General features: G+C 36.3%; 1 protein-coding gene and 1 long non-coding RNA gene across 5 annotated transcripts in view; one reads left to right on the forward strand and one right to left on the reverse strand.

The window, feature by feature from the left end:
- Positions 1 to 15,369, forward strand: part of LOC149661604 (allatostatin-A receptor-like) — a 97,490-nt gene extending 82,121 nt beyond the window's left edge. Inside the window, exons 1-6 of one of the 3 annotated variants that reach the window (XM_089843159.1) lie at positions 10,324 to 10,624; positions 11,223 to 11,729; positions 11,793 to 12,053; positions 12,112 to 12,420; positions 12,481 to 12,795; positions 12,880 to 15,369. In XM_089843159.1, coding sequence (XP_089699285.1) covers positions 11,517 to 11,729; positions 11,793 to 12,053; positions 12,112 to 12,420; positions 12,481 to 12,795; positions 12,880 to 13,167 — 1,386 coding nt within the window. In that variant the 5' untranslated portion in view covers positions 10,324 to 10,624; positions 11,223 to 11,516 and the 3' untranslated portion in view covers positions 13,168 to 15,369. Of the gene's footprint in view, positions 1 to 10,323; positions 10,625 to 11,222; positions 11,730 to 11,792; positions 12,054 to 12,111; positions 12,421 to 12,480; positions 12,796 to 12,879 lie in introns of those variants that run through there. The other 2 variants (XM_089843158.1, XM_089843160.1) reach the window with 2 other exon arrangements.
- LOC149661597 (uncharacterized) overlaps positions 1 to 25,585 on the reverse strand; it is a 355,782-nt gene that overhangs the window by 146,170 nt on the left and 184,027 nt on the right. The gene's annotated exons all lie outside the window — the stretch shown is intronic.

Raw genomic sequence — 25,585 nt, forward strand, 5'->3', positions numbered from 1 at the left:
GACACAAGGGTATGTCTGTCTGCGAGTAACACCAGGGTTATGGCGCCTATCTCTCTATTTTGTCAAGTGACAATTTTAAAAAATACAAAAGCAAGGAACTAACTTTAGATAAAAAGGATGCATTGATTTGTAATTATTAAGCAACCTTGGATGAATTTAGAACTAAAAAAGTTAAAATAAAATACAAGTATATAGGCTAGAACAAAGATATTTAAATAACTGGCCCAAATAGGTGTTACTAAGCTATTTAATAAAGAATGTTTGATAACTTTGGGTTAGCTTTCTTTCGTTAGGAGTCGAATCTGATCCATTCTTTCATTCTCCTGGGAAAAGAAGAGCTTTTTTCTTGATCTTCTTAATTGGAAAACGAAAAAGGTGTAGTGGCTTAGAGGAAAAGACTGAACCATGAGAAAAATGGCGAAGAAAATGACAGAGGAATGGGACTTTTTGATAGATGTCTTTTATCGATTTCAAACGCGAAATTGAAAAGAACTGAATTGAACAAAAAATACTATGCCCTATAAATACATATATATATATACAACAGTTTCTTAAAAAAATACCAGCCAAGTCTTATTCGAAATTTCTATCAAATTGAGTTATTGCTTTCAACAATTCCCCAACGATCTCCGTGACTCGAGAACTAAAAAAAAAAAGAGTTACTTGTAAACTTTCTCACACGCAACAACTATAAAGTTTTTTCATGTCACCCCTAGGTACTTCTATTTAACAGAAGATAAATAAATTTAAATCAATACTTTATCCGGTTTTAATAACATTCACATTTCGATTTGTGAATGGAGGTAATGAAAAGCACTAAAGTATATATAGAAGCTATTTGTCCAACTCAAATAGGTAAACCACGCTGTATAAGGGTCTCTAGACTGTTAATGTCAAAGGAGATAATGTTGGCATGGACGGATGACTCGTGTACGTGAGCTGGACACATTCTAAGTGGTATAACATTTTGGTTTGGAGCATTGCTCGTTTGGGGAGTCGATAACCTACAGCAACTCGTATACCTTTTATCTGCTTGTGTGGAATCAGTTTGCGGCCAACCCTAGCCTGAATATAGATTTAGCAAGTTGACCATAAAATCCGATAGTCAATAGTGTCTACCAGAAAATGGAAAAAGAATAATCGATGGAAGATATTTTCGATTGTAAAGAAAACTGTCCGATCTCTCTTCATCATCTTCTTTGACTTATTATTTTTGTCTCGTTCGGACACTGCAGAGACTAACACGTAGGACTTCCTCAACAGATATATCTTCCTAAATATTTTTTATAGACATCTCTATAAGTACTGTCTACTTGTAAAGCTTTCAAGGTATATTTGCGATGCCTGGTAACAGGACTGAGTGTTGCTTGACCCTGCTAAGACTGAATAAAAAAAACCTTTGGAAGTTATAATTTTTTTGGCGAAATACGTCTGTATACTCATTAGTAGACATTTGAGAGTCGCTAACAACAACAAACTCAGGTGCATAACGTCTACTATGACTTTATACGCTTGGTTATATGGGTTACAAAAGTAGAGGGTATTTTAAAAGGTTCGGGAAGCGTGCTGAATGTTTGTTAGTTGAAGTTCGGGAAAGTTAGGTTTATGGCGTAGTGCGCGCGGAATAAACATAATTTCAGCTAAAGAAAAAAACCTAACCCCAGATGAAAAAGGTTTTTAAGGTAGAATAGGGTAATAGCGTTGGAGCATGCATGCATGCATGCAAGCAAGAGGTTTCACGTGAAATTCTTTACTTTAGAATAAGGTATAGAAAATGCTTTTTACGACGTCGGTCTTTCGCGCCCTTTTTTTCCCGCGTAAACTAAGACGTGAATACCATTACTATACAGCACGAGCCAAGAGCTGAAGGGGAGCGAGTGCTTACTTTAGTAACGTAACGTTTTGAAGCCGTAAAAGCGGAAGTTATAAAAATCCTCCATTCCTAAACCCTTAATTCTACGATTGAGTCAAGAGGTCGGAAAAATAAAAAAAGCGTGAATGAGCTTCAGTTTACTTCAATAGATATCCTTCCTCAGTATCCGACACCTTAAAGGGTATATAGGGTTCAAAGAAAAAATTATACGCGCGATGCTCTCTCAGTATAGAAAACGTGCAAGTAGTTTTTGCATAAGAACATCCTTTCTTCGCAACACGCCTCTTGATAAATAAAAAATGTGGCTACCTGAATTGAATAAATTTATCTAATAATATAAATGTGATAATGTTGCTATAGGCGTTCCTTAGTGATAAATTGACCGATTTCGATGTTTCTAAGACGATTTAAAAGTAACAAAGACCGATTGATGTGTATGAGATATTTGAGGTTAAAGGTCAATTTAAGTAGTGATAGCTATACAGATATACATGGATACAATATGGCCGCCATCTTGGATCCTAGCCTATCTGTATAGCTATCACTACTAATTCAAATGACACAGTTTTCAGCTCAGGAGTAATTGTCTTAAATATAAAAAAAAAATTCTTTCGAATTGGAGTTATTTATAAGGTAAAACTTGCTCAAAATTAAATTTCAAACTAATAAACATTAGATTACGAAATACGTCGCCTACATTGCGAGTTGCGCTTCAACAGTTAGAACGGAGTATTTTCTTGGGAGAATTTAATATCTTCATGATGATATCGTCCAGTTGGTGTAAAAGGTGAGAAAAAAGCACCTTTTACTCTTGGCCCTAGGCTGGCTTCAGATATACTAAAATGGTTCGAGAGTTATATGGACGGAGGACAGGAGAAGGGGGCCAGGTCTCTCTCTAATTCTCGAGTTTTCTCTTAGCGCGGAAGCCATATGCATTGGAGATTCAAGGTATATAGAGTTTGGAACAACTGCGAAGAGCTCGTGAGAAAACAAAATCTTTTATTCATTAGACGAAGCATGCACGGGTGCAGTAGCTTCGATTCCCTTCAGTTTCTGGGGACCCCTAGCAGTGGCAGAGAGGCGTTTCCCTCCGGTAAAGATGGGGCGAAAATTGGGGATATATGGGGTGTATAAGGAGGAGGAGGGGTTCCCACCAAACGTTTGCCGGCTTAAAGGCTTAAAGGTACGTGGTGCCGCGGAATTTCGTATATAATCCATTATCCGATGGCCAGGAATGCCAAATCAAAAGCCGATTTTCCGCTCTTTTCTCCAAATATAAATATAGATCTTATGATTTTTCCTAGCTGTTTTACGACCAAGGGGAAGAATTCCTAAACGGGCGATGTAGTCCGTTTCACCTGGAATCTCCTTTACTGAAAATATCCCGGCAACGTTTAGGGCTTAGGAATATAAAACGATTATCTCTTCGAGAAAGGAAAAGGTTAGTGTTAATCCCCAGTAACAACTCGCGTTGGGATACCGTAAAGTTGGTTTCAGGATCTGAATTCAGTTACGTTAAAATCTTCTCTTTCCAAAGATTGTCTCAGTTCGGTTGAACCATGGAGGAATGAGGTAAGATGGAGTGAGAATGATGAATGGCGACCTGCGGCACTGAAACTGTCCTAATGTACCTTGCGCACGCTCCTATCCTTCAGTATTAGATTGATAAGTCCTGTCGCGCATCGCCATTGTATTTGTATGAGAACTAGCTTCTATTTTTAAAACAGATGGGGTGTCATTTACGATTTTGTACTGTACGACCCTACCTAAACGCGAAGGATTCTGGGAGGACTTCGGTGCCGTAGGTGAGGGTGCACAGGCACCGTTATAGGTAGGGGTTTCCACTCCATCCCTCTCTCCTTCAAGGTTGAACAAACGAAAAAATATGATTGATATCACGTGTAACGAGACTGGGTTGTACCGAATATCGAAACTGAGATGGATAATCCGATACGTACAGCATCTCCTAGGTTGACCAAGTGAGTTATATGGTAATTGGGACGGATTTCGAAGAGTTGCAGGGCTCCGTTAACCCTTCTCTTGAACCCTTTTCTCTCCAACCTTAACTTATAAAGCAATGTCCTAGGTATCCTCTAGGTCGAGTTATAGACATAACAAGAAATAATGGGAGCTTATGAAAATATAAAGGAGTTGGGTCGATTCTATTCTAGTCCAGGTATATTTTAGACATAAATATACTTGGGGAAACCTATGACGTAATTGGATTAATTTACGTATAGAATTTCGTTAAAAATAATTAGGTATTTTATAAAATACGATGGTTTTTTGAAAATCGATACCATATTAGCGATAAGAAATCATAACAAGTTGGGAAAGCCAAAATATTACCTCTCCGAGTGGAGATGACTATCACTACCCCTTAAACAACCTAAATATATGCATCTATCGCTTTTTTAATTCTTTGCAAGTGCAGGAATTGAATTTTAAAATAGTCTATTGTTCAAGCCTTTTCAATATCTCTCAATTGCTGTGGAAACTCTACTCTCTCGCTATACCTCAACCGCATTCTTAGTCTACCAGTATGATTTGTAACATTTGTCCATATCAAAGCTGAATCATACCTTGCCACACAAAAAGCAAATGTGCCCAAATCATGGAAGCCACAACCCAATCACACATAAGCTAGGCTCCCACTTAACCAAAATAATTATTAAACAGTTAAATACTCACAAAGGTTGGCAAAATCAATCTCCTTCAGTAATACGTAAGGCTTAATTATATTATTTGCCGAACAAAATTAATCGAGCAAATCTAACACTTAACTTCTTCCTTCGAAATTCTATCAAAGAATGATTCAACTGTTTAAAAAAAGGTTTTTTTCGCAAATAGGGCGCTATCATATCAACCGCAATTCCGTCATATTTAAAAAATATACATGGCCAACACTTTTTTAGACACAATAGTGGAAGTTTTAGTCTCATTTAAAACATGTAAAACAATTATCTCATCTACAAATAGCTTACACATGTCTTTTTTTACCAATATCTAGCCGTTTGGATTTTTCTAAACCAATCTTACCACCAAAATATTTTTTGATATAGAATAAATGTTCTATGTTCTTCATTTTTGAAAATATATTTTTTAGCGTTTGTAATGATTACTCTCTACACCTACACTAATCTAACAAGGAGTATAAATCCACTAGTGGAAGCGGTGTTTTTATTGAAAATATATTTTTTAAGCATTAAATCTAACTGGGAGTAATATGAAAGGAGTAGAAGCTTATCTGTCTTAGGAAATATGAAATTTTATCTTAACAGTTCGTTAAATCATAAGTTTATAACGAAAAAACGCGGAAGGGGAAAACGAGCAGACAACAACGATTTTTGGGGGTAGAAGTTTAAGAGCGCCATCTGTTGTCCGTGCCAAAGTTGAACTTCCACTCGAAGGCAATGGGAAAGTGGATAAAATAATGCCATCAGCTATTTAACTGCGTCGATATATTTAACGACTTGACCCATGACATGCCCTTAACACTGGCTTCTATGAATCCTATTTATTCTTGGATGCTAGGAAACTTGGTAGACGTAACAGTCTGTACCAAGTACCCAAGCATCCTTCAATAAACGCCTGGCAACATTGTGGTACGCATGGTACAACTAAAAAATAGGATGTGTATTTATCTTTCGACTCACTCCAAGCCTTTAAGCCCTCAATACAGAGGATTTGAAACACTATCGTAATTCCTAGTGTCTCGAATCTCTACGTTCCTGTCCATTATGAACAGTGCTGAGAGAATGATACATCAGAAAGAGCCATTCAAATCGAATTGCCGAAAATATTATCCATATTTTCATTTCATATAACTGAGAAAACAAATTATTATGGTTCTGAGAGGAGCTTCCCATTTTATTTGTTGTTCTCAAAAATATATGGCAATGCACGGGCCTCGATAGATATTGGAGGCAATGAAGGAAATATATCACAATGCATGGGCCTTGATAGATACAGGAGGCAATGTAGGAAATATAACGCAATGCACGGGCCTTGATAGATATAGGAGGCAATGATTTAACGACTTCGGTACTTGGGTTTATCTTTAATATTTAAATAAATATAATTATTTTTAATTATTTTAATCGCCAGTAAATAACTTTAAAAATAGTTAAATCGTTTAAAATAAAGTTGTTCATAATATCTTTCGAATCTTTGCTAATATTGACGTTTAAAGTGAAGGGTACCCTTCTTGCCCGCTTTCTTCAAATTTTGGGGTATATATACAATCCGTTTCCATTATAATAATAGATAAAAACGCATTCGCGTGAACCTTTGGTGGAAGCCCTGCCATTGGGAGGCTAGACGTTTCTCGTAACCCTAGCTGATCGCCGCGTATATCTTAAAACCAAATAATAGATAAAAACGCATTCGCGTGAACCGATGGTGGAAGCCCTGCCATTGGGAGGCTAGACGTTTCTCGTAACCCTAGCCGCTCGCCGCGTATATCTTGAAACCAAACGATGACGAAGGAAGAGAAGCCAGAATGGACTGACTGGCGTCCATGTGGAATGGACAAAGACCTGAAGATGGTGGTGCATAGAAGCTGGTGTCAATGTGGAATTGACGAAGAACAGAAGATAGTGGTGCATAGAAGCTGGTGTCAATGTGGAATTGACGAAGAACAGAAGATGGTAGTGCATAGAAGCTGGTGTCAAGGTGGAATTGACGAAGAACAGAAGTTGGTGGTGCTTGGAAGCAAGCACGTACAGACTAGTGTCCATGTGGAGTGGACGAAAACCAAAGCTGGTGGTGTTGGAACTCAAGTAGAATAGCCAGAGGAGACAAACCCAAATTTCCGTGAACTGTCAATGCAGTCCGGAAATTGGGAACACGTTTGCTCCGATACGCAAACTGCGAACGCGGTCACGTGGGGTCTGACAGACAGACACACAGACACACAGACACACAGACACACACACACACACACACACACACACAGACAGACACGGCCGGTGTAATACCTCTCCGTGACATACGTCACTCGGAGAGGTAAAAAACTAGTAATAACTAGACAAGAAAATGATTTTAAGGGTTATTGAAGCCAAGCTCTAGGGAAGGATGGTTTCAATTTTCCATTAAAAAAAGGAAACACGAGACTTTTTCAAAACTTACGAACTATCTCGAAGGGATTTCTCGTTATAATATTATTCTATACGAAACCAAATCATAGAAAATGACATTTTCAACATAAAGAGTCAGATTTCAACGATATCTTTCTCTTCTACGAGGTTTAACGTTGCATATTAATACGCTATAGAATTCTCAAAGCTGCAAGCTCATCTTGAATAAGGAGATAATGAGAAGGGGAACTTGGGAGCTTATTCAGCCTAAAAAACAACTTTAGTCGCAAAAAAAAAGAAAATAAATATATTTTAAAATTTCCTATTTTTCTATAGTTTGTCGGAAATAACAGTAAAAACGGCAGCGTGGACAAAAAAGGTTTGCAAGTTCCGTATAAGGCAACGGAAATGGTCGAATGCGTTTTTATAAAATCTTATATAGAGTCTCGTTCCAAAGAAAGAGGACAAAATATATTTTTAGAAAGATAAAGCGTTAGACCTAGAAAGACAGTAAGAAAAAATTCGCCAGCTCGGATGAAGCTTTAGCACTTTTTTTTCTGTAGCTGGAAAAAATATAATGCTGGGACGAGCGAAACTTTTTCTTATTATAGTTGGTACATTATGTTAGGAAAGGTATATGAACAAAATACGGTTCGTTTACTCTTTGAACGTGGACGTACACCTATACCCACGACGCCACTAGATATTCTTTACCAGCCGCAAAAAAGAAAAGAGAAACCCGAATTTCACACGACGGAAATGTAAAACATTCCGCGGCGAAAAAGAAGGATGCCTTTTTACTTTAACCCTAATTTCGTATATAAGAAAGTCGCTTTTTTTCCGCAGACAGAAAATATAAGATTATTTTCTTCGTTTTAGACCTCGAAGCGACGTATTTTTTTGGTTTTTTTGGGGGTTTTTTCTCTCCTTTCTAAAATACAGAGCATCGTGTTTACATTTTCCGCTTAGCGGAAACCCCTCGGGTTCCTGTAAAGTTGTTGTCTTGCCAACTAAACACTTCCTATACAAGACTGAAATTGACAAAAGAAAATTATATATATATACCGAAATTAAGTTTTTAGAAAATTCAAAACGCCGAAGGAAAAACTAGTCCTACATATTCATTTTTTTTTGTTGACGATTTTGAATATCTTCTCATATTTTAAGGCATTAAATTAGACGCACTTGGCATTAAATTAGATTCACATGGCATTAAATTGGGTGCACTTAAGTAGTAATCGCACCTGGCCTTATCTTTTATCTGATACGTGATCAAGATACTGGAAGTTTGGTCTCATTAAAATATTTTTTTTAATAAGTTTAATACTAATTTTAGAATGGTAAAGAGCTTAAGCAGAGTTTCGAAATGGAAAAAGGAAGTCGTACTAATTTCTGTCATTTCAACTAAGACCTTACAGGCCTGTCCTTAAAAAAAAATTTAAAATCGTACGTGCTCTCCATTAAAAGATGACGAAAATAATTACGGTCATCCTGGAAACCCACGCGAGACATTTTCTCATAACTAAAAGAAAAGAAGTCGGTTTGAAATTCGGATAAATTCCGAGAAAGGCTTATAACTTTAACACAATGGTTTGGGTTCGCGAGACTCGTTGGCTTTTTGATAAGCTAGTTCGTACTTCGTAAGACGAAGCTGGTTTGTCGAGATTGGGTCTATAGAGAGTCTAGGCTCACTTTTCAGACTTCCTCGGATCTTTTTTGGAGATTGGAAGTGGGCAAATTTGATGGATGCGTTACGCGATCGGTCACTTCCTACGTCATCCTTTTCCTCTTTACTATCTCAAAAATCTGTCCTTCTGGACGTGCCTCAAGTTTCTACAGCGTCACTTTGTAGACAGAGACACTGATTCCAGGAGGACCAGCGGTCAGCTGTTTGCGAGTCATTATAAAGGATATGGATGGTAAAACACCGAGTAAAACACGAAGGTAAAAACGGAAGTATAGCGAATAACAAAAAGTATATTGAGCTCCGCAATCTTTCATATTGAAATAGAGGTCTCGTTTTAACCTTTCAAGGTCTTCTCAAACCCTCAATTTATTTCTGGGGACCTTGACAAAATTATTGCTAGTTTGGGGCCGCGTTTTTGAAAGTATAATCGAGTCTTACGGGTTGATAAAGTTTTAATAATTTTAATCAAAGTCGACGTGAGTTAAATATAAAATTCAAAGCCAATTTCAAAAATGGAAGAATTGAGAAGTTAAAATTAAAAGTGAAATTGCTATAAATAAATTAAAAGATCTGGTAAAGGCCCAAGCTGCCCAAATTGACATCAAAGTACAAAGGCTTAAATTCAATTCCTGATTCACGGAAATCCTCTAAAGTCTCTTAACAAATTCTCTTTAATGTCGAGCTATTCTCGTGAATTAAGATCGGGAAAACGTTAAGGCTGTGTCCCAAGGCACCTAAATGAATGAAAAGAGAGAGTGAGGGGGGATTTCAAGCTTTAAAACTGCCTTATAACCAGTACAGTCTTAAATTCGAAAAGGGGTTAATTTTAGGTAAGGTCATACGTGGGAGAAATCAGACTCATGTACAGGTTTATGGGGTTCGTGAAAATGAGAAAGGTGTCAAGATTTCAAAAGAGAAATCTAAGGATTTATGTCAAGTGAGCAACCCCTTGTTGAAGTACAGACAATCCTGGAAAAAATCCTTAATAGAAGCGAAAAGATGAAGAATTTCTATACAACTCTTTCATCAAGCTAATGCTTTTGGTAAACACCATTACACAGCCTGACAGAAAATGCAGGTCGTCCACAAACCCATATACTGTACCAGGAATTCAATATATATAAGTTCAGTCAATGTATATGCCCAAACAACATAACAGAAAAGCTAATCTATCATGCGATAAACCAAAAATGACTATTCATAACGATTTTACCGGAAAAAATCTTAAAATTATATATATATAAATAAATAAAAAAATAACGACTTTACATCCCTGGACCCTTTTAAGGTTTACATTACAAAACCAAAAAAACATCCAAGCCGGTTGGGATAGATAACAAGCCGATATTTTTGCTATCGATATAGTTAGAGAATCGATAAATATCATATCAATCATTCTCGATAAACATACATGAAGATCCATGATCCATCTTTCTAACCCTAACCTCTAAAGCTAAATATTATCACGCGGTATATCTCCGTCGCATTTATTTCGTTTTGTTATTGTTCAATATGGGTAACTACAGGGATATGGATATGGTTGTCTTAGAAACAACCCCTTACAATTCGTTCATAGCAAATGTATTTCACTTTTGTTTACAACTGACCATAAACCAATTAGACTAAGGAGGGTGAACTTCAAGAATAATTTGATTTTGGTGTATACTTGATTAGATCATAATAACCATCCATTAGACCGTATTAAGCCATCATCATCAACGACGGGTAGAGTATAAACTACCTTGCTCTTAGTAACTCCCATGTGATAAATTCCTACGCGTAGGCGAATGAGGAGTAAACGTCCAAAAAGAAAGCGTAAAGGTCAAAAGGAAGTTTGAGTTCGTTTCTTTTTCGTTAAGGTATGATGGTCACTATACGTGGATTAATCCCAAGAATCCCATGCTATTTTTCCGTTGGGAACGCGATGATCACGAAAAGTTTATCAGAGGGAAAGCGGACAGGTCACGAGGGAAAGAAAGAAAGAAGGTACAAGCATGCAGGCCAATCGAATCATCTCGTGTCCGAGGACCATTGAGAAATGATTGTCTCGGAAACAATATTAGAGACGGCACGTGGACAAAAAGAGAAGCCTTAGCGCGTCCAATAAGCCCACCTACACTGCATTATATATATACCTTTAATAGAAAAATATACCGAGCGAGAGAAACGGTCACGGTTGACCGTTATAGAAAAGACCAAGGAAGACGAGGGCGTCGCTCCTTCCTCTTGACGGCCGCGAACTTCCTCTCGTTCCCCCACGGTGCTAATTGGCAATTTAACGATTCGATGGCCGTATTACGAATAGCTAAGGATCCTATAATGATTCTAACGGCCAGGTACGAGCGCTCTTCCTTAATTTCACCCACGCTAGCTACCGAACATAAAAAAGACCAAAGTACGGTCTAGCAACTCGATTATAAGAATCGGGTCACAGAGGAAATTTCACCACTAATTGTAAAGTAATTATCGCTGTCGGCTGCCAAAGTTATATCTGTCCCCTTTTAAGTCTTATCAATATATAGTAAAAGGCCTAATTTTGTCAAATTATACATATTTTATCTTTATTATCTCCATGTCTTTCTAGGTCAGGCGTTCGGAGATGGAGATACGGAAGAGAAGACGTTAAATTTTCCTAGGCCGAAAATATATTAAAGAGAGCGCGCGCGGGCGGGGAGAAGAGATAACTGGAGGATATCGGAGAAGAAAAAGGGAAATATTTGGAAGCTGGCGGAACGTTATTCGCGAACCGAGAAATGCCGTCCTTGATGCGGAGACGGTCATTTAGGTCCATCTACGAAGGGGAAGAACATTCGAGCCGATCTATAGGGAAATTATCCTGAAAAAAATATATATCTATATTTTCCCGGAAGCCATCAGAATGCCCTTGGCGGAAGAGTTAGAAATAGATCTTCCCGAGAGGGTCTCTTTGGCATCTCTCTTTGCCAAAGGGGATTATGGTCCTCCGGAAGTTTATTTGGATACCGACGACAATGGTAGTCCTCAAATGTTGCAGTCAGAGATGACGGCAACAGGGGCTGCTAGAGGAACAGCTCGACTCGCTCGGCCACCGATTACTTCGGATTTCGCTTTGGTAAGACTCTTTAAGAGTTTTCAGAAAAAAAAGTGATCAAAACAATCTTAACCACTTTTCCAGGGAGAGCTCTTAAATTACACCATTTCTCAACTGTTCAACACCTCCAACTTGAATGGGACGGACATTTTTAACAATACTAACTGCGGCGTAAACGAAACATGCGTGACGCCCACCACCGACGACTATATCCCGGATTACGAGGACCAGGCGATCATGGAAAAATGGTTGGCCTTTGTCGTTCCCATTCTTTTCGGGTTGATCGTGGTTGTCGGTCTTTTCGGTAACGCGCTGGTCGTTGTCGTCGTGCTTTGCAACCCTCAGGTATGTCGCGTCGTGTCACCGCGTCCGTGGGATTGCACCCCTTATTTTCAATGTCAAGACTTCTTTTCAGATGCGGTCCACGACGAACATCTTGATTATCAATTTAGCTATGGCCGATTTACTTTTCATCGTCTTTTGCGTACCGTTTACGGCGTGGGATTACGCTTTACCCTATTGGCCGTTTGGCGATATTTGGTGCCGAGTGGTTCAATACTTGGTCATAGTTTGCGCCTACGCTTCGATCTACACGCTCGTGCTCATGTCTCTGGACCGTTTTCTCGCCGTCGTCCACCCCATAGCTTCCATGTCCATCAGGACCGAGAGAAACGCCTACGTCGCCATTAGCTGCACGTGGGTCGTCATTTTGGTACGTACGACCTAGTCTGTCATTGTTCGTGTACGCTAGGCCTAACCTTTTGGCCCTCAGGTCAGCTGCATTCCGGCGCTCGAGGCTCACGGAGCTATGACGTATCCCTTCAACCGGACAAACTACTCGGTCTGCATTTTCTTGGCGACGGAGGGCTACAACTACGCCGCTTTTCAGATCGCGTTCTTCCTTTCCTCGTACATCATCCCCTTGGCGCTCATTTTCGTTCTTTACCTGCTCATGTTGAAAAGGCTCTGGTTCGGAGTAGCTCCCGGGGGGCACGTCAGCGCCGAGAGCGTCCGCTCCAAGAAGAGAGTCACTCGTCTGGTCGTAGTTGTCGTCGTCATTTTCGCCGTTTGTTGGTGCCCGATACAGGTAAGTTGAACCATCCATCTTTTTAACTTTTCTATTTAACAAAATTACGTGAATTATAACTTGGTGTCCGCCGCGAACGAGCAGATAGTCTTGGTGCTAAAGAGTGTCAACATGTATGAATTGTCAACGGGCCGCATCATTGTACAGATTGCCGCTCACATTCTAGCTTACATGAACTCGTGCGTAAATCCGATACTGTACGCCTTTCTGAGCGAAAATTTCCGCAAAGCTTTTCGCAAAGTGATCTCTTGCAGCCCTCAACGGGCTTGCCGACCCCGCCGGGATGATTACGAGCGAACTGAACGCGAAACGGTCGCCGGAAACGCCTCCAACTTCACCAAAAGCTCAAAAGTTTCTAACGACATCCTATGAGGACGTGTCGGCTGAAACGTACAAGTACACACGCACTCCCCAAAAATAAACTAATTATAATACCGGTATAATAAAATTGAACTAAAAACAAACGTTAACACGCCGTACAAAAATTCCAAAACTTCGTTTGAAATCGTGTATTTTTTTTTAAAGATTTTTTTCTTCCCCTAAACAATTTGCTTTAAAAACGACAACTCTCTATTCCTACCCGGAAACCATGTTGTTCATCAATCCCAACTTCGTCTAAAAATCATTAAGAATGAATTTACAGTCTGGTTGGTAACAATCAATAAAAATTCGGGGCAACAAATACGGATTTAGAATGAAAAACATAATAAAAATCGGACTACCTCACTTCGAAAACTAACTAAAAAAAGGCAGTCGAGTAAACTTCCGAATTTGGATTGAAAATCGAACTTAACAAAATTAAAAAAAAAAACCGCTTCTTCAATTTTAGAGACAATATCTAATAATCGCAACGGTAGTTTTTTGGCCATAAAATAATTACCACCAAGTTTAAAATTACTAGATTAAATAGGAACATATCACCCGCGTATTAAGAAAAAACAGAACCTCGTACCAACATGTATCGTACCGTAAAACTAAGTGTATATATTATGTCGTGCAGATAAGGACAAATCTATATATATATATACGCTTGAGAAAACCGAAACAAAATTGCCTATTATAATTTATCCTAACGAAATTACATTGAAATAAGAGAGAAGGGGCGCTGTAATAGAGACAATAAAACCCTTAAAACAAAAAACCCAATGGATGAAGAGACTCATTATATTAACAGTTAAAAAACCGAACCAAACGACCAACATTTTTTCTCTATTTCTGTCTTGGAAAAACAAAAGAAAAAACATAAAACATATAAAAGGAGAAGAAAAAAATAAGTAAATAAAATAAGGAAAAAAAAACCTAACAACCTTTACGGTGTTTTTATAGTACTCGAGTACAAATGAAAATAAAAAAGCTTGTGTTTTCTAGAAAAATAAACCTACAATTGGTTTATGTCGAGTTGGAGAATATAGTTTCTTTCCTTGCTCGAATAAGAAAAAAGTGAAGAAGTTTTGAAGAAAATAAGAACTCCTATCCAAGATTCTACGTTCTCAAGGATTATACCAAAAAACAATGTAGGTAATAAAAACAAAAACAAAAAAAATCAAGAAAGCTTCGGAGTTATCCGTATATAACGGGATATACTGGAAAATACACAGTCTTTTAAGAGATACATACTATTTTTGGGATCATTATTTTCCTAACACTTACTAAAACTGAATAAATAAATAAATAAATAAAAACTTTAAATTAAACGCCAATAAAACATACGCGCGCTATGCTCTACCAACTAAATAAAACTGTATAAAAACTCCTAAATAATTAACCAAAAAAAATTAGTTTCTAATTAAATTTTGAAATACAAGTGAATGGATTAAAAGAAAAGTCCAAATTACAGGCTCAGTCAGGTATAGCTTAGAACTTATCTCTTTTAATTTTGATTTATAATGAATTAAATTAAATAGCATTTTTTTGCTATTTTTACCTTTACCTTTATGAATAAAAATTCTAATTAGTGTTAAAGCGATATTTCCCTTCAATTAAATTAAAATCTATATAAACAAAAAAAAACAACTAAGTAAATATTTGTCCCAAAACAAACAACACCTAAATCTACCGGTAAACAATTGTTTAAATGGAGAAAAAAAAAATAATAAATAAAATACTTGTGAAATCGTTGAAAACCTACGGAGATTTATATGAATATAAAATATATATATAATAATTGGGACCATGTTGTCTGTTGCGCACTACAATTAGCACTTATTTTGTAAAAACAAAAATAAAATATGATATATCGTCTATTTATACCAATCGTGGTATAATTATAACAATCGCGCATAAGGATTTCCCAGGATAATTTGTAAAAAAATTAAATAATATATATACATATATAAATTATAGTTTTAAGTAAATACTGGTGTTTATAACCAAAAGGGTCAAAGTTCACCTCCAGTAAAATAGGGGCTCATTTACCGGAGGTGATACGGCGACCATACCGATAATCTAACCAAAAAAATAAAAACTGAAAAAAAAAACCTCGAAAAATAATTGTTATAAATCAAATAATAAATTAATTAGAATTAACGGTACCCGACTCGATAAAAAGTATAAAGTAATTAATAAAAATTTGAAACAAATTCGTTAAAAATTAATTGCCTGGTTATTTCACGCTGATTCAAAAAGTTGGTTGAGTTAAAAAAAATCGATTGAGTTTCATTAAAATAAGAAATACGCTTTGTCTGTATTTCTGTTAGTAACGCTTCGTTTCTTATAGTCGCCGGAAGATGACGCTTACATCTTTATCGTGGTTTATGGGTAAGTTTTCATTGGCCACTTCCAAAAAAATATATATTGAAGCAAGGAGTATACTCAAGCTAGTGTTATAAATTTGCAGGTATGGAGTGGAAATATGGCTATATCATAAAAAATTAAAGCAAAAACCTGGTAAAGAAACAGAATTGGTGAGATCCGTCATACTGTAGGGTTACTGTGATATAATGGTAAGTGGTTTGCCCCTCGTCTTGAATTTATAACAAGTTTTTCTATTTTTGGAGTTTTACTCCATTTTTCAAGAGCTAAACCTTTGTTAGGAACTTTACTATTCTAAATACTCCCCCAAGGAATTTTCGTCGTTGGAAATTTCTTTCCGAAACTTTTCGATAGAATTAAACCACAGAGACATTCGGTACTTTAGAACAAATAAAATAAGAGAAAAGCAGGTAAGAAACTCCAATTAAGCAAAGGACGTACGATAAAAAGCTCGGGGAGAAAAATCGCGTCAAAGAAAAGATTATGTAAATCCTTAAACGTTTCAACTGGCAAACACGGGAGAGAGAAAGAGAATGGAACATGGGTGTGTGTATATATACACCCTTAAGCGAAACGCTTTCAATAAAACCTTCCTAAGAGTGAAATACTCCAGAATCTCAAGAACTTAACTAGGTTCCTAGAGCCAGAAATCTCTTTAAACGCGCTGGTCCAGAGAAGAATGGGGGACGGACGTAAAAGTCCAGTCTCGGGAAAGAATGGCCAATTAAAAGGTATTGTTCCTCCCCAAAAAAGATCGTTAAAAACAGAATAAAATTAATCGTAAGTTATCAAAACGTCTTGACTATATAAATTCCTATTTTCAATCAAGAGTTTATTTCTTTCCCACAATTGAACTTGTATGTATTTACACTGTCCAGTCAATTTAGACACAATTACCACACTGATCCCTGAAGATTAAAGCTGTAGAGTCCACGATATTTTTTATAAGCTTTGAACACTACGCGACTTGCTACTCTAACCCAAACATGGAAATCTTAAACTGAAACGGAAATACATTTATAATTTTGTTTATATTCAAATTAACCCTATCTTGAGAGTTAACTAATTGCTCATACCTGTTTTTAAAAGGGATTCACTGTAATTCGAAAGTGTAATAAATATTCATTCATTCATTTTACATCAATAACGTCAAAATAATATACTTCTGTTAAAATCAATTGAAGAGGGATCCTAACAAGTCTAAAAGAGAACTTCCAACAAATCTGTGCCGGAATAAAATGCTTAGCGAATTTTTATCCAGGCATTTTTACTTTCCTTTAACCCAATCGCATCCTCCTCTCTCCTTCTACACGGCCACTCTCAAAAGTTATTTCGCTTTTCGGAAAGTTTTAATTTAAAACCAGGCTTAACTACTTCAATGAAGTGGGCGGTGTGCGATGATTAACTTATTAAGCCAGGTCTCCTTACAAAGTCTCCAGAATATAAAGGATGAAAAGTGACTTTTCAGGAAAAAATGGGGTGAGAAAGGGACCAATATTTTGAAAGCAGAACCAAAAACGAAAAAAAGGATCACTAGTAGAACAAAATAACATCTATATTTCGTAAAAATATCTGCAACTGACGCGTTTTCAAGTATCACCTAATGTTAGGAACATCATATCAATCCTTTTTCCATTTTTGAATAGAACATTTTACCCAACTTTCTTTCATCGATATTTTGTTTACTAATTGCGAGTTTTAATTAGTTCTTTAAGAAAACAATTATTCTAGATGTTTGGGAAGTCTTTGACAATGTTAAAGTCCTATTTCTTTCCTTTCAAATGATACTAAATACTTGGCGTTACGACAATCAGGGCCCGAGTAATTAAACAAAACGTTCATAAACGTTATGTATTCCATTTTGAAGAAAATAAAAGTAATTCTTATATTTTATATTTTAGCGAAAAACAAAAGACTCTGGGAATTAATGAAACTCAATAAGAATAAAGGACACTATGCAAATTTAAAACTACATTCTTCGAGTGAGCCAAGTAATATACGATGGTGAATTTATACGTAACGTTACGTAATCTAAACCGTAAACATAAAAATATTCGCTTAATACGCGTTATACTTCTTAATTTTTATACCGGATATAAACTAATTTTCTATTAAGGACGAGCTAAGAATTAAGAAGTATATATATATATTGTACGAGGAACTCTATAACAAGCGACGCCCATTATAACTACTTCCGGAGGGAACTACTTTAGCGCCGCACCAAGACGGAAATTTCCGCTAAGACTGCTACATGCTACAGACTTTTCAAAATTGAAGAAAACTTCTGGGAATTTTAATTAGACTCGTGTTTTCCACGAGTTCCACAGAAGCTCTTCCAATTATCCCATTACCTTTTTAAACTTTCACCAACTCTCTCTCGAAAATAGAAGTTCTTAAGCGCATTGGGAATCATAATAATTCGAGCAGAGAAACATAAAGTATACTGGAATAGAAGGTCCAGGTTCATTTCCACTTGCATTGCACGGATGCAACCAGCTTTTTGGTTCAAAATCAGTTCGTTTCCGTCCGTCTCTGATTGGTTTCCTTTTAGTAATGACTGTGTTTCAACGTCATAAGTTGAACGATTTTTGTGGAAATAACAAAAGTCTTTTAGGCCCTTTGGTAATAAGTATCAACTACACTTTCCTGAGCAATTTTCTCTGATTCCAGCAAGAAATAAGCGCAAAGTGAAAAATTTGAAAAACGAAAAAATCAATTAAAAGTCCATAAAAATTAAACACCGCACCGTTTCGTAGAATTAGCTTAAGAAGAAAAGAAAAAAACATTTTTCGCTTATGCCAAGTTCCTTCCAACTTTAAGAAGGATAACAGAAGGACAAATTGCTTCTGACAGATGGAGCTTTTAAAAATGGCGTACCAAACGGAATGAGGAATTGCATTGAGGACAAAGAAAGAGGAAAGGCATTGAAGAAAAATATTCCAGTCGAATGGGACAGGCTTAGTTTGGTAATGAAAAATTATACGTCCTTCGTTCATTAAGGGAAAGGTCTATCAATATAGAAAGTTCAAGGTTACCTCAAAAAAAAAATAACAGATTAACTTAATGATATCAAAGATCTGTAACCGACTGCATTAGCATCATCAATATGATAGAGCCAATCTTGTATTATACGCGTTACAAAACCAAAAAAAATGCATTACCATTCAATTTATCTCTGACTGAATTTTGTTGACGGTGTAACTAAATCGATTACATGTTGGTCATATCCAACAACAACAACATAGAATATTCCGAAAATGCAGCAAATGATAAAACGTGTTTTCACTCAAGATAACAAAACAGAAAGGGGGCGCAGCATTTTGCAATAGCTTCTAACGAATTGCCTCTGAACTGACACGCATAAATAACTTTCCTAACAAACCGTGGAAACTTGGGTAGGCCTTTATTGGTAGAAAAATACCCCTTCGTCCAAAAAAAAAAGGAAGCGGGCCTGTGAGAGAGTCAAGATTGAAAGATAAATATAAAGCTAATAAATGGTTTCAAAGAGAAATCTATTAACAATCGGAAATGAAGAGCCAGTACGCGTGTACTACGTTAAGCAGGAAGAAAAAAAACTATGCCGCCCCCGGCTGCCAAACACGTATGTACTGACGTTGATATAGATTCGGTAACAAACTATAAACTGCCTTTCCCCAGACGTTTCCGGTTTTAAATCAGAGAGAATACACCCAAGGAGTAGTAGCAAGCAGGCAAGTGAATCTCTGATACGATCTAAGAATTTCCGCACGCTATGGTTTCAAAAATATAGAAGCCAAGGAGTATTGAAAAATGAGCGTTATAGACTTAAGGATGGATTATGAATAAAGAAGGATTTATCATGGAGTGGTATTACGGATATGTCATAAAGTATGAAAACAAGGATAGTTAAGAATAGTGTGCGGTGGAATTAGACCCCATGATATCTGTGACTATTTCCTTGTTTTAGTGGCAAATCCATGATCTCCGTGACTAAAATGTTGAGGACCCTTTGTTTTTTGACACTTCCCACTCATTTTGACAATAAGAATACACCCTTTCAATTAATGACAAACTTATCAGAAGCAATATGAATAACAAATATTTTTAATAAAGTGCCCCTATATGCGCGTTTTGCCGTGAGCACTGGTGTTCGGCGGGTGAAACATTTCTACAGGCGCTTCGTAGAAAATAGCTTAGACTCAATCCCCCTAAATGTACGCTTTTCCCAAACAGCCGAGTCTCCTGTTTTGATTCAAGCTGTTACGTATCGTCCGGTTCTCAATGTAACCTTCGATTCCTTCGGTTTTTCTTTCAATGATTCGTTAAGGTTGTAAGAAGATATTAAGGCTATTTACAGGCGTGGTTGGGCGTAACAGACTTCCATTAATAATGTTCAATAAAAAAAATCTTTAAAAGCCATTACTAGCTCAAAATATACTGATGAAAATAAAAATTTCTTCTCGGGATAGTCGTAGAATCAAAGAACTTGGCCTAGATTTTTTTCTTATTTTTTTATATCTGACCAATAAACTTGGCATGACGGCGTGTCCATTTATTGGACTATAGATCATGGAAGTAGATTGAAGAGTAAGTAAAAACATTTTCCAATTCTAAGTAGGTCTAGGGATTTTCTTAAAAAATTTCAAAATGAAGGAAAAGCTAACGAGCCAACCTAACTTCAAATTCAAGCCCTCCATTCCCGTTATTGACTCAAGCCGTCAAGGAAACAAGGTAATCCAGTCTAATGAGCAAAGATTATAAACTCTCTTTCCTCTTTCAGATCCATGGGTTCCAAAAAAAAAATGTTCCCAAAGATAGAAATGTCGGATCAAACACTTGCTACTTTGATGCAAAAAACGGGATTTTGGCTAATTATACTATGACGCGTAAATCCTAAAATGAAGCCCAGCTCACAACAAAGTTGACATATTAGAAGTGAAATTATTTTCTAACCAATTTTTGACGTTAATTCAATTCGAAACGGATTTGGTTACTAATTTTAAGCTGGATGTGAAAAAGTGTCATTTGAATTTTGCCGTGTAAACATTTTCATACGGGATAACCTTTGACCTGAAATGTCCCAGAACATAGCTCGTGTTAAAGAAGAATAATATTCTAAATTGGTCAAGTACTCAAGTCATAACTGAGAAGGAGTTGTAAGTTTGTAACGAAATTACCTCGTTTTCCTCGGGACTAGGAAATTTTAAATACCAGACAAGTGTCCGACCTCTTTGACTAAAACTGCACCAGTAAAGAGGCGAGCTTTGAAAGAAAATCTTCCACTAACGAGATCCACATTATTAGGAATTTTAGTTCTTTCTTTTTCAATTCACAAAATAAAAGTAATTTTATCCAACAGTTTTTGTCGTTCGTTCGTTAAGACTATGTAGAAAAATTGGCCTAAACTTCAAAGAGTCGCCTGCTGAATATTAATGAAACCTTTTTGAGATTTTTTTCTCCATAGCCAATTATTTGCCTAATTTTGAACCATGCGCTTAAGCTCGGGAAATTAAAATAAAAAAAATAATAATTTTGTAGGCCTAGTTCAAAATTATACCAGATCAGATTTCTCGACCCTCCAATCGATTTATACGACATATCTTTTTGGTTTTTAATTACTTCCATTTAAAAACTTCTAATGATCGGGACTAGAAAATAAATGGTTACTAATCTGGGTTAAATATCAAATTAATCTTAAATTAAAAACGTATAATTGAAAACAGATGTTTTCAAATGGATCAATTTTTAAATCAATTAGATTTCGATTTGCGAACTGATCCAAATAATTGAATAAAAATCGATAAGCGAGTAACCATTAATTATCAAACTCCTTTTAAACCTAAAAACCACGGTCAAGAACTTTGACGATTTTAAAAACTTAAATAAAATGAATTGAATTGAACTGAACTTAGCCAGAATATTTTTCCATATCTTCCCCAAAAGTTGAAGTGAGAATGTTAATACCAAAATTCAGAACTGACTCTTTCACAGTTCAATTCACTTTAAAACCTAAGATACACCGCGTTAAGAAGTACGAAACCGCTCAGTTGAAAACTTACAAAGTGATAAGACAGATCTCTGGGGAGTTTAAAATAGCTTGGGTCGTTCGGATTTACTAAAGGCTAATACTTTAAAAAAAAAGAAAAATCGAAGGGGAACACGGGTTTTATATATCGAGAGTAAACAAAGTTCCAATTCTACAAACCTTAACAATTACGAAAAGGTTTATTTCTTCGAAAACCCATTTCCTCTTTTTGTTAGGGTTCCTTTTACCAACACAAAACTCTAGTCGCGGAGAAGCTATAGCTAGCCGTTGCTCTCAAGAACGGTGCGGAACGTTTCCATTTGAGAGGTCTCGAATCGGATTGAAAGAGGGGTAATATCTTTAGCTTTTCGCTCCAGTAAAGAGAGTATATATATAGTCTAGTTCTTTTCGAAGCGTTGCTACACGTGAACTAAAAAAAAGAATTCTGCAGGAAGAATATGGGGAGTTTGCGGCAAAAGCAATGGATACTTTTGTACGGGGGATACTCTAACTTAGGACATATATACAGAAAGGGCCATTATCAAAAGCCCCGAAACTTTCTACCAAGAGATCGAAGAGAAAAGTTACGGCGACGGTTAGAATATAGCAGCAGCGTACTGTCAAGAAGGAAGTACTGTACATTGGAATATACTTTGGGAAAGGGTAAAAAAAAAATAAAGAAGAAAATGGTCAGAACCACGTGTAGAAGAGGTGCATCAGGATATTTCTTAGGTGTAAGTTAAAATGGTACACACAAGTACTTGGTATCAGAGGAACATTGTGTGACTATCAAACCAAGTTCAAAGTATTCACCCTTAGCGGTTAAGTAACCCTAGTTCTGTCAAGGTTTATAACCTTATTATCTCGAACTTTGATTGAGGATTATGAAAATTGGTTAGCTTTGAAACGTCAGAAATCTAACTAATTAAAAAATATTTGGAAAATCCTTGGGGTTGTCAGATTTAAAAATATATGCTCAATGATACTAACAAAAATATTTACAAAACGACCCAGGCATATACACCCAATTCAAATGTATGATTTCCCCAAAAAGATATTTCGAGGAGGTAAACTAAAAATATTTGAAAGTATGTGTCGAACCAACAAACTATATAGTTATATATATTCATGGCACATTCACGGCTGACTGAGTTTTCCAAAGCCTGATTATTTTTATATGGGTGTTTATACCGGATATATCTTTGTATCGTACCTTCATCTGTATTGAAATCTATGACTGCCTGTATTACAATGTAGGGAATAAGTTGCAAAGTAGAAAGAGAGAGAGAGAGGGAAAAGGCAACTATTTTTATAAGCTAGTGGGAGATTGATGGTATAACTAAGCCACAATGAAGGTAAGGTTTTTATCCTCCTATAAGAGTTATGCAAAAAAATATATGTGTACGAAATATACAGATTGGAAGAGATCAAATTAACCATCAACGGATGAAATCGGTCTATGAAATTGGAAGGGTGTACAGTAAGTAAAAGTCTGGTGCCCTTGCTGCTATTTAGAAATAATTATGATATGTTTTCGTCTATATTTTCACACCAGTTATCATCGAATTAATTACAGATAATATAATATAAAAATAGTAATAAGGGTTATCTCTAGTTCAAATATAGTTTCATAGTTCTGAGCTTAAGTATACCGATTTAAGACAAAATAATGTTTGATCTGATCTCCTCAACACTGCAAGATTATTTTACAACTTTTTTCGGATGGATTATTTTCGTTCCCCAGCCTCTATCAATCGAAACTTATGTTTGAACAGGAACATTAAACGAAAGAAAAGGCGGAAACGAGTAAAAAATGGTTTTATGGAAATAGGCTGAAAGCATCGTTACGCTGCATTCATGTTTTTACACGCGGATAAAAAGAAACGTAAAAAGGCGAATGATTCTAGCGGCATTTACTTTGAGGACACGATCCTTTTTGGCCTAATATTAGGTCTACTTGTATGATAAGGGAACATTTACGTGACAAACCTTTTTGGTCAAGAATGCATGGTCTAACAATCAATAATCGTATCTCGAACGCAACATAAAACTCAGAAACCTCGAGGCAACCACGAAAAGCGTCGGGGGTTCGGAGAATTGCAACTAATGTATAGGATAGTTATAGTAACGTTGCCTGGAGTGTAAATACGTATTACTGTAATTGTACTTTGTCCCAAGTGGGTTTATTTTTGCGAACGTACGGAATATTTCTCTTATAGATATGGGGACATCTTTTAAGAAGATCGTGTGTATTCGACAAATAAAATAAGAGATACGTTTATAGACTTGCAGTAAGTCTTTGTTAATAAAATCTTCCATAAATCATTCAGATGAGTTATTAAGGACACTCACAACGCTTTTGTCAAGGGCTCATAATGATACGTTTAAACTGTATAATAAATATTAAAATTCAGTAGAGAAATCATTTTCCGGGATGTTTCTGATAAGTTTGACATAAATTAAGGGGGATGTACTTTGGGTGCAAGATTTTGAGACGAATTTTTTGAAATATTCTCGATGGAAATTAACATATTCTCGCGACCTTATGGGTGGCTACACACTTCTATTTCTCAGAAATTTAGGGGCATCAGTAACATTCTCAGTGTCGGCTTTATTACCGCGACAAATCCTTCATCATCATTTACAGCATCATTCAAGTTAATTTCGGTGGTATTATAATTCCATCATCTTTCCCAGGGATTTTTCAATAAACTTCAAGAACGTTGAGGGTTTTAAAAATTGGTTAGACTTTGAAAAATTACTATGGGAAATTTTCATAGCGATTTCTAAGAGAGAGTGAAAAATAATTTTTCATTGGTTTAAAGTGTACACGCTCCTAAAGTTTAATGGATCACCCGAATCTCTTTGATCGATCTAAACTCATTTTCAAGCGTAGTTTAGAAAATCTACTTTCTCTTCTACGGCGTTCAACGTTAGGTGTTAATTCGCCTTATCTTTCGTAATGTTATCAACCGCGGGTGAACGGAAATAAAGGTTAGCTATTATGCTAAAAGGGGCGAAGAGATATCTATAAAGTCTACTCAAAAGGTAGGTCTACATCTACTGTAAAAAGCCGTTCGAAAAATAAGCTTCGCTAGACCTACTATTTAAACTTTTCATATAACATTTTAGGGTTAACGAGAGTTTTTCGAGGACACAAATAAAAATAAAGATAAGAAACTTAATTCAAGGGCATCGGACAACTTTTTAAGGTTAGCGTAAAAATGCCACTAAACTATGGGTGTTTCGTAAGCTTCATTAAAATTAACAGCGCTCTTAAATAAGATCTTCACCTCTTCCAGAACAACACTCGTACCGACTTTTAAGAGAGCCATCTTTCAAAATGGCGACCACAAAAAACAACCCCAAAACAATTTCACAGGATAACGTCTCTTCACTTAAACATGGGCAACGCTGGGAGCATAAGAGTAATATAAATAAGAATAGCCAACAGGAGAATTTTCGACTAAATCCCCAGTCTATTTCAACTCACAGAGAAGATAAAATGTAAGAGAAAATGGCATTCGAAGGGGTTTTGATTTATTTATAATTAAACAATTAACGAAGATATCAGACTAAATTAAATTATACGATTTAGCGCAAACCTTTTGTTTTTCTTTCATGACAAATATTTGGAAGACCTTAAGTCAACTGTTACACTCTCGATAAAGAAATGAAAGGACAAAAGAACGAATAAACGATGAAAGTCTAAACTTAGTAATTTAGATTCTAAATTTAAAACTTATTTGACTTAATATAAGATAATTTATTTAGAAGAAATGTTTGGAATATTTTCCAACCACTATCAAAATTATTAACCGCAATAAAGTACGCGTAACTACATTAAATTCCCAAAGAGCCTATCATAGAAGTTAGAAAGGGATTCCTAAGCTAAAGTGTAGGTACGTCCAGACTATATTCCTAAATTCCACGTTCCGCAGGTTTCCCGAAATTAACCTGGAAGTCTGGGACCCGGTGCCTAAAATTAATGCATATAGCAGAGCAGTGGCGTCTGCTGAAACTCTAGAAAGATGT

The sequence above is a fragment of the Phalangium opilio genome, unplaced genomic scaffold (assembly GCF_054372755.1).
Source record: "Phalangium opilio isolate 3A_F unplaced genomic scaffold, DU_Popi_V2 ptg000070l_1, whole genome shotgun sequence".
Classification (NCBI taxonomy): Eukaryota; Metazoa; Arthropoda; class Arachnida; order Opiliones; family Phalangiidae; genus Phalangium; species Phalangium opilio.